Source organism: Salmo trutta, chromosome 31 (assembly GCF_901001165.1).
Source record: "Salmo trutta chromosome 31, fSalTru1.1, whole genome shotgun sequence".
NCBI classification, from domain to species: Eukaryota; Metazoa; Chordata; class Actinopteri; order Salmoniformes; family Salmonidae; genus Salmo; species Salmo trutta.
This window is the reverse complement of record NC_042987.1, coordinates 13741255-13751631: the sequence shown is the minus strand read 5'-3', so window position 1 is coordinate 13751631 and position 10377 is coordinate 13741255. Positions and strand designations below refer to the sequence as shown.

The window sequence follows — 10377 nt, the reverse complement described above, 5'->3', positions numbered from 1 at the left end:
TTTTTACAGTATTTTCCCTGTGAACCAAGTCAGAACCGTAGGATAAATAAAGGAGGCATATAAGCAGACAATGAAAGATGAAAGCTATTACAATATTCAATGATTACATTGCTCTAAAACAGGTTATAGGCTACATGTGCACCACCAAGTCAGAAGAGTATGCAAAATTAAGAGTGGTTAAGGGACCAAATTATTAGGGTGAGCCACTAACAGCTTACTACACAACATACACTTAGTATTACTTTCTTAGCTACAGTATATATATCAGTGCTTAATTTGAGCTGATCACACCTCTCTGTTTTGGACTGTTTCGTTCCGGATCCTATTTGGCCTGATCCGGTACCTCTCGTGGCATGAAAAATAATTGTAACATTTTGCAATGTAAAAATTTGAATAAACGCGATCAAAGTTTATTTGAGCTCTAGAAATATACTTTTTCCCCGATTTACCAGTTGTTTTGAATGCACTGAAGTCGGAAGTCGGAGATTTCCCAGCTCCGAGTTCTGAGTTGTTTTTAACGTGGTATTTTAAAAAATTATGCCAAAGTCTCCAGCCATGTAAAGTTATGTAGAGACCCTAGGCCACAAAAATGTTTCCCATGTGTGTAATGTCTGTAAGTGCCTCTACTCTACTGCTCGATGCCACTACTTAAATGTCATGATATGCATGCAATGATGTATTATAAAGGTTGGTTTTTTTTATGTGTTCCGGTACCTCGGAGCTCCGCAGGTCACCCCACTCTAGCGCTCACTTTTTGTTCCGGCACCTCCCAATTTACTAATTAGGCCCTGCATATCTCCTTGGAATATTACATAATTTATGCAGCAACATACAATACATGTTTGGACTCACCTTGTGCTGTGCTCACTTGAGAGGTCCTTCCTGGGCAAATTTTGTCATCAAAGTCTGGTATTTGTATTTATTATGGATCCCCATTAGCTCTTCTTGGGATCCAGCAAAATTAAGGCAGTTTACACAATTTAAAAAAATGTACAATACATTCACAAATTTCACAACACACTGTGTACCCCATACCCAAAACTCCACCACTACCACATATCTACAGTACTACGTGTGTGTGTATGCATGTGTCTGTGCCTATGTTTGTGTTGCTTCACAGTCCCTGCTGTTCCATAAGGTGTATTCTTTTTCAGTTTTTTATATAATTTTACTGCTTGCATCAGTTGCTTGATGTGGAATAGAGTTCAAGGTAGTCATGACTGTATGTAGTACTGTGCACCTCCAATATTCTGTTCTGGACTTGGGGACTGTGAAGAGACCTCTTGTGGCATGTCTTGTGGGATGTGTATGGGTGTCCGAGCTGTGAGCCAGCAGTACAAACAGACAGCTTGGTGCATTCAACATGTCAATACCTCTCATAAATACAAGTAGTGATGAAGTCAATCTCTCCTCCACTTTGAGCCAGAAGAGACTGTCATGCATATTACTAATATTAGCTCTCTGTGTACATCCAAGGGCCAGCCGTGCTGCCCTGTTCTGAGCCAATTGCAATTTTCCTAAGTCCCTTTTTGTGGCACCTTACCACACAACTGAGCAGTAGTCCAGGTGCGACAAAACTATGGCCTGTAGGACCTGCCTTGTTGATAGTGCTGTTAAGAAGGTAGAGCTGCGCTTTATTATGGACCGACTTCTCCCCATCTTAGCTACAGTTGTATCAATATGTTTTGCCCATGACAGTTCTCAATCCAGGGTTACTCCAAGCAATTTAGTCACCTCAATTTCCACATTATTTATAACCAGTGCTCGTTAAGTTTTAGGGTTTAGTGAATGATTTGTCCCAAATACAATGCTTTAAGTTTTAGAAATGTTTAGGACTAACTTATTCCTTGCCACCCACTCTGAAACTAACTGCAACTCTTTAAGTGATGCAGTCATTTCAGTCGCTGTAGTAGCTGACATGGATAGTGTTGAGTCATCTGCATAAGCCAGTGGCATGTAATTAGTAAAGATTGAAAAAACTAATGGGCCTAGACAGCTGCCCTGGGGAATTCCTGATTCTACTTGGATTACGTTGGAGAGGCTTCCATTAACATACACTTAACATACACTACATGACCAAAAGTCTGTGGATACCTGCTTGTGGAACATCTCATTCCAAAATCATGGGCATTAGCATGGAGTTGGTCCCCCCTTTGCTGCTATAACAGCCTCCACTCTTCTGGGAAGGCTTTACACCAGATGTTGGAACATTACTGCGGGGACTTGCTTCCATTCAGCCACAAGAGCATTAGTGAGGTCCGGCACTGATGTTGGGTGATTAGACCTGGCTCGCATTCGGCATTCCAATTCATCCCAAAGGTGTTTAATGGGGTTGAGATCAGGGCTCTGTGCAGGCCAGTCAAATTCTTCCACACCGGTCTCAACAAATTATTTCTGTATAGATATCGCTTTGTGCACAGGGACACTGTCATGCTGAAACAGGAAAGTGCCTTCCCCAAACTGTTGGCTGTTAAACCTCCTGTTGTGTTCGTTTCACGTTAATTCATTCTGTGTTCCCGGTCCAAAATGACCACCCCATTATAGCTGATTATAAATCCATAATAATACATATTTTATCAGCTAATGTTGTGTTAGATCTTTTTATCAAATTAAGTTGTGCTGGGGGGGGCAGTCCTATCTGGTGAAATTCTCCTGTCTTCTCTGGTGTCCTGTGTGAACTTAAGTATGCTCCCTCTAATCCTCCCATCTCTCTCTCTCTCAACCTCATCATGCTGCTGATCCAGTTTCTGCTGTTTTGCCTGTGGATATGGCATCCTGACGTGTTCACCAGACATGCTACCTTGTTGTGCTGCTGCTCCAGTTTCAACTGTTCTGCCTGCGGCTATGGAACCCTGACTTGTTCACCGGATGTGCTACCTTGTCCCTGACCTGCTGTGTTCGACCCTCTCTCTCCCTCTTCCTCCCTCCCTCCCTTTCTACCGCACCTTCTGTCTCGACCTCTGAATGCTCGGCTATGAAAAGTCAACTGACATTTACCCCTGAGGTGCTGACCTGTTGCACCCTCTACAACCACTGTGATTATTATTTGACCCTGCTGGTCATCTATGAATGTTTGAACAACTTGAAGAATGATCTGGCCTTAATGGCCATGTACTCTTATAATCTCCACCTGGCACAGCCAAAAGAGGACTGGCCACCTCTCAAAGCGTGGTTCCTCTCTAGGTTTCTCCCTAGGTTCTGGCCTTTCTAGGGAGTTTTTCCTAGCCACTGTGCTTCTACATCAGCATTGCTTGCTGTTTGGGCTTTTAGGCTGGGTTTCTGCTGATGTACAAAGGGCTTTATAAATATATTTGTTTGATTGATTGATGGATGGATGGATGGATGGATGGATGGCTGGCCAGCTGGCTGGCCGGCTGGCTGGCTGTTTATCCAAAGCTGTGACCTGTTGCACTGGGTCTGGTTTCTGCCCCTTCATATCAAGAATTCGTGGAGAGAATATTCTCTGCCTGTGGACAACTGTCATCAGACTTGAGAAACCAAACGACCACCTCTCTGGAGAGCAAAGTCTTGAAGATAAATCAGAAAATCTTGTTTGCTTGAACAGAAACCCACTGTATTGCGGTGTTGTATTGCTTACGTTTTTGCTGTTGTTGCAGCTGTTTATATTAACCCTATTTAAAGGGGTTAGTCAGTGATATATGTTTAATGTTACACAAACATAACATGTCAAATGTTAATTACTTTTTTTCCTCTCTCTTTCTGTAAGTTAAAGGTACTTACCAGTCTAGGCACTTATCCTTTAAATCCAAGTCACGTTAGGATTGATTTATAATTTAAACCTAACCAAACCTATGGGCAGCAGGTAGCCTGGTGGGTAGGAGTGTTGGGCCAGTAACTGAAAGGTTGCTGGATCTAATCCCTGAGGTAAAAACCTGTCGTTCTGCCCTTGAGCAAGGCAGTTAACCCACTTTTCCCCGGGCATCGATGATGTCGATTAAGGCAGACCCCCACACCTCTCTGATTCAGAGGGGTTGGGTTGAATGCGGAAGACACGTTTCAGTTAAATGCATTCAGTTGTACAACTGACTAGGTATCCCCCTTTCCTGGCCATAGAGTTGTATGAGGAGCCACTGAGGACCTTTGCCATTTTGATTTAGATAACTGGGCGGGACTTCCAACGTCATTGGCTGAAACCTCCTGATGACCCGGGTTTGCATGATCTGATGACCTGGTTGGAGTCGTGACAGCCGGGTCATCAGGAGGGATCAGCCCCCTGATGAACTAAATAACTAATATTAAATCACAAAACTATAATAACCTTGCCCTCCACAGCCACAGCTCTATCCCTTGCAGTTTGCTATCATGAAGTACGTACCACAACAAATAATCTTAATTATTATTTTTTTACTCAATCAGGTTAGAGGTGTTGTTATTAGATGCTGGGGCTTAAAACATAGAATTAGACAAACCTGTGCTTATTGAGGATGATGATGATGATGATGATGATAGTAATGATGAGGGCATACATTTACTGTGAAGTCTTCAGTTGTTTTCTCCAATTTTGAGTGTCTCATCATGATCTGTGGATTACATTATCTGTGGATATCAACAACCGAAGCATTTCTACCAGTTACCCTAGTCAACCTCAAGCTCCTATATAGCACCCCCCCACCTTCTGCACTGAGTTACCCCGACCAGCCCTCTGCACCGTCTCTGACTTACCCCAACCACCCTGAAGGTTCAGATGTTCAGAGTGCCCCGGTAGGTCTATCATCAATCAAGTCTTTCATTACCATGTCACGTTTTTCTCTGTTTTTCTCTCCCTTTTGCCCACTCTATCATATCTCTGTGGGACCCTCTATTCCCCCAATTGTGTTATCATATGTGTGTTAATACTACGTGTGTTTGTTTCAGGCCTACAATCTTGTTGTTTGTGAGGGACCTACTCGTCCCTCTGGGTTCAGACTGCCAGTTTGAGCCCCCCTCTCTGCTCCTCCCCTCAGCTATGACCCTACCTCCTACGATAATGTCTACACCTCAGACAAACTCAAACTTCCTTTAGCAAAATGAAGTGCGCATAACCTTTGTGATTGACATGCGTTCACTGAAAACCCACAGTTGGTTATATTAACAGTATTTTTCTTTCATTTAACTAGGCAAGTCAGTTAAGAACAAATTCTTATTTTACAATGACGGCCCTGGCCAAACCCTTCCCTAAAGCCGGACGACGTTGGGACAATTGTGCACCGCCCTATGGGACTCCCAATCACAGCCAATTGTGATACAGCCCAGGATCGAACCAGGGTCTGTAGTGACACCTCTAGCACTGAGATGCAGTGCCTTAGACCGATGCGCCACTGGGGAGTCCAAGTATTGCACTTTCATGTAACTTACTTTAGGCCAGCTAATAGCCTAACCACAGATAAATCAACATTATGGACTAAGCGTTCAAATTCTGTTGCTGCAAGATTATTTTGCTGTGACAATATACTGTAGGTCAAATGAATATCCTACATCTGCATGTTTACATCCCTTTAATGGTTAAGGTTGTGAATAGTGGTATGGTAATTTGACCCTAGATCTGAGGTACGGGGCATTTCCTTCTCTCCTTATATCATCACTACCACTCAAAAATCCACAGGGAAACACAGTTCAAACTAGTAGGTTTTTAACATGATATAAAACTGTTGTTATCAGGTGTCTTCATTTGACAAAGTAGGTTTTTAATATAGTTAGTTAATATAGTTTTATTCCATTAAAATAACAATAATTGTTCTTATAAAAGGGAACCACTAGGAAAAACTGGTTGAATCAATGTTGTTTCCACATAATTTCAACCAAAAACAATCTATGTAATGAAGTTGAATCAACGTGGAAAACTGATTGGATTTGCAAAAAGTCATCGGCATTTTGTCTTTTTTTCACCTAAATTTTAACTAAAATCCAATGACATGGTGTCATTTTTTGTTCATTTCATGTTGAATTCACGCTAGTTGACATCTCAACCAAATGTAAACTAAACATTGAACTGCCTCAACATTCTGTTCTATCCAGCCTCTTCTCTGAGTGCCTTATGCTGTTTTTCCTCACCAGAATGCCTCACTCTACCCTTGGAGGAGTGGACCATCTATGGTCTGTGGCAGACCAAGAGACCAACCTGTCATGTTCCTTTAACACTAATCAGACCAGTGTGGAAGTGTCCTTAGCATTGTTTTATCTATGCACTGCAGATTCACTTTTTCTTATGTATCCTGCCTTTGTGACTTCATGTGTTGAATTGTTATATTCACATCTTCTGTGAGCCATTTAGAATCAATATAGGCAGGATACTGTTAATTAATGCAAATAAGGCAAGTACTTGTGACTGAGAATATACACTGAGTGTACAAAACATTAGGAACTCCTGTGCTCTTTCCATGACATAGACTGACCAGGTGAATCCAGGTGAAAGCTATGATCCCTTGATTGATGTCACTTGTTAATCCACTTAAATCAGTATAGATGAAGGGGAGGACTCAGGATAAAGAAGGATTTTTAAGCCTTGAAACAATTGAGATATGGATTGTGAATGTGTGCCATTCAGATGGTGAATGTGCAAGACGAAAGATTTAAGTGCGTCTGAACGAGGTATGCTAGTAGGTGCCAGGCACACCGGTTTGAGTGTGTCAAGAACTGCAACGTTGCTGGGTTTTTCACGCTCAACAGTGTCCCATGTGCATCAAGAATGATCCACCACCCAAAGGACATACAGCCAACTTGACACTGTGGGAAGCATTGGAGCCAACATGGGCCAGCATCACAGTGTAACTCTTTCGAAACCTTGTAGAGTCCATTCCCCAACGAAGTGAGGCTGTTCTGAGGGCAAATGGGGGTGCAACTCAATATTAGGAAGGTGTTCCTAATGTTTTGTACACTCAGTGTATATCTACATCTATAACCACTAATGCATTTAAAACTGGTCTGTGTCACGTGTATCATGGAGTGATTTTTTAAAATGAAAACACTTGAATACTTTTCCTTTTTCTCTCTCTTTAAAAATCCCACTATTCTATATTTGACAGATGTCAGATGCTATTAAATGTAACAGACAAAAACACCCTGATGGGATAAGAAATGAGAAACCACTTTCCTACAAGCATTTTCATTTTCTTTTTAAATCTCGGAGGATGCTTCATTTCACTTGAGAAACACATACAGAGAACACCACCACCGCCACCATCCTTATATTTCCAACTCATCTGAGTTCAGATTTTTTGTGGCCCACACCCCCATAAAAGTTGCCCATTCCTGCCTCAGAGAGAGTTCAGAGGAGGGCCCTCAAGATCATCCTCGGTTCTGACTACACTTTATATGCCTTGGCCTGTCAAACCCTACAGATGCAACCATTGCAGCAGAGATGAAATGAGCTTTGTCTGAAATTTGCTCTCAAGCTGCAGAGTTCAAACAAATTCTCCAGCTGGCTGCCACCTACAAGGGATGAGCGACCCGGAGTAAGGACAATGCAGGGTGGGCAACTACGGGAGCAAAAAAAGACAAATACTATCACTTGCTAGCTTTTTGAACGGACACTAGATGGGGTAGTTGTTCAAATGTAAATGTTTTTATTAAAGGAGCAATGCAATCAGAAATGGGAGTCCCTGTGTTTTCTATATATTTCCACACTATGATGTTGGAGAAATACTGTGAAATTGTACAAATTATCATAATGAACTTTTAGTGTAAGAGCTGCTTGAAAAGACCTGAAATTTCATTTTGTTTGGCTGGGTGGGGATTTTGTATTTTGTATAAGTTAATAGACCAATAACAAAGAGAGTTTGACCTGCTCTCTGCCAATAACAGCTAGTTTTTAGGTTACACATCCCCCCATTAGGCTCCTCCAATTAGGCCCCTCTCTCAGACCACTCCCACAGTCCTAGCTAAATTCTTGCTTGACAAATTGTATTTAGCTAAAAAGCTGTTTTTGTTTATTTTTGACCATTTTAGTTGAAAACGATCACAGTAAAGTATTTCATTGTTACTCAGAAATGATTTGATATTGACGTTAAAAATGGCTGCATTGGACCTTTAAAGTGTTTCTCTTTTAATCATGTTCATTTTCTCATGTAAGCTGCACTGCAATTCTGTTTTCTTCACTGTAAACTGCCAAATTGCTCCATTGTGGCACGTATTTGTGTACATAATATCTTAAAAGTAGCAAAATGCTCTTTCTTGCATTATGGCTCTTACATTTCCGGTTCCTAGGCGGACACATACTAATTACTCTTAATTGAATCTGTGTTCGGTCCTAGATGTTTCAGCAAAGGTTAGACTGCCGGCCTAATAGATCTGACGAAGTATAGAAATTTATTTGAAACAACATAATGAACAATAAACACAAAAACTTTTAAAAAAAAACTGAATTCCTGAACTGCCATGAAATAAATAACACATTTTACAGACATCATCTTTTGTAAATTTATTTTGCAGTTTATTGCCGTAATCCGATTTGTAAGTCGCTCTGGATAAGAGCGTCTGCTAAATGACTTAAATGTAAATGTAAAAAATGTAATGTAAACATAATCTGGAAGTAATTTTCATCAAATTCAACAATTGGCAACGTTGATACATATAAAAAAGATAAATAACCTTATGACATTTCTTTGATAGATTGGTTCTTTGCAGTTATCCAGAGGTTGTATCGTGCTGATCTATGCAAAGCGATTTCCATCACGTTGATCTCTGATAAATCCAGCAGTGAAAGAGCCACCCCCAGGAGGAGAGCCACCCTTAGGACGACCAATTAAGGAGCCACCCCCAAGGCGAATGCCACCCCCAGGACAACGAATGCCGCCACCATTGCCTCTGGAGCATTTTCTGGCTTGGCTTCTTCTTGTCCGAATCTTCTGCTGCGGGGAAAAAACCCGGAATAATTAGACAAGTATAATCAGAAAAATAAGGTGCATGTTTACTTTCTCAAGAAACATGAAGTTCAACCTCCATGAAATTCATAAGCAGATAATGCACTTTTCACATCTACATTTTTAGATTGCAGATCAACTGATCTGATACTGTTAGGCTACCATTATCATGACATCCTAACTAATGTAGGTAGGGGGGTGTTGAGAAATAACTTGCATTGCTCAGTACCTGCATAGCATCTTCTGCCTCCATGTATTCACAATTTGTTTTAGACAGGTCAGTGTTCAGGTTGTTGCTAGCCTCCAGAATCGGATGTCTGACCATCATGCTGCACATCATTAGTTTCTAGAGGAAGGAGTAATTGACAATTAGCCATTTGCTAACCTCAGAATATTATTTGTCATTTCCTGCTTCCCATGATTATTATTCCCCCACAATACTGTAAAATCCAACTGTTCTTACCCCATTTTTCTTCAGAGGACATGGTTTGCCTGGCTGCCCCTGTGATTTACTGCAGAAAGTCTCCTGCATGGGGAAGGTCAGCCTTACAGACACCTCAGACTGGTCCACATCCTCTGTATTCAACTGATTTCAGAGAGACAAAGACAATACTGGGACTTATAGTATTGTCATTTCTTTCAATTGTCATTCCTCCACATTGAGTCTGTTTCTTTTCCACAAAAAAGGGCTTGGAAAATGTGTACATGATGGTGCATATTAAACAGACAATTATCCCTTGACTTGACTGAAAGAAAAATATTAAATAAAACATGACACAAACTTTTTTGAAGGAAGGAAACATTCATACTGTCAGAATACTCACAGTCTCGACTTGGAGCTGGTTCAGAATTGGACGGAAAGCCTGCTCTTCCCCAGGAAGCAGCTGAGGCAAAGCAACTGAGATGATGTCTTCATACCTGGTCCCAGTTTGGTCCTGAGATCTGACCAGCAGGACAGCCACAGCGAGCAGGATGAGAGATCTCACCTGGACCTTCATCTTCATGTCTGATTCCTACTTCCTACTTCTGCTGTTTTATAGTCTGTCTGTTGTTCTTACAAAAAAATCCAGGGTTGAGCAATCCAGGCTTCTAGGAAAAACTCTCCTGAAGTGTCGTCATGGTTTTTTACAGAACTAGGCCTAATCTGTTTCCGTAAAAAGTCCCTACATGTTTCAACAAAGCCTAACTTGTCTGTTAAATAGATTAATCAGAGCATTGGCCTTTAATATTGCTAAATTTGATATATATTTATTTTAAACAGCATAATGAACAATCCTTCTGAACACAACAAATATAACTTTTGCAGCTGTTACTGTCCACTGTTATATTTTACACTGAAATGCAAGCATACAGTGGGGGGAAAAAGTATTTGATCCCCTGCTGATTTTGTACGTTTGCCCACTGACAAAGAAAGGATCAGTCTATAATTTTAATGGTAGGTTTATTTGAACAGTGAGAGACAGAATAACAACAAAAATATCCAGAAAAACGCATGTCAGAAATGTTATAAATTGATTTG

At 41.0% G+C, this 10377-nt stretch overlaps 1 protein-coding gene across 1 annotated transcript; it reads right to left on the bottom strand.

Annotated features, from left to right (window-relative positions):
- Window positions 1–8283: 8283 nt before the first annotated feature.
- LOC115169588 (uncharacterized) lies at window positions 8284–9887 on the bottom strand. Its single transcript, XM_029725344.1, has 4 exons — window positions 9683–9887; window positions 9322–9444; window positions 9088–9204; window positions 8284–8846 (listed from the first exon to the last, which is right to left on the bottom strand). Exons 1-4 carry the CDS (start codon window positions 9860–9862, stop codon window positions 8649–8651), a joined length of 618 nt encoding a protein of 205 aa, XP_029581204.1. The 5' UTR covers window positions 9863–9887; the 3' UTR covers window positions 8284–8648.
- Window positions 9888–10377: the final 490 nt, after the last annotated feature.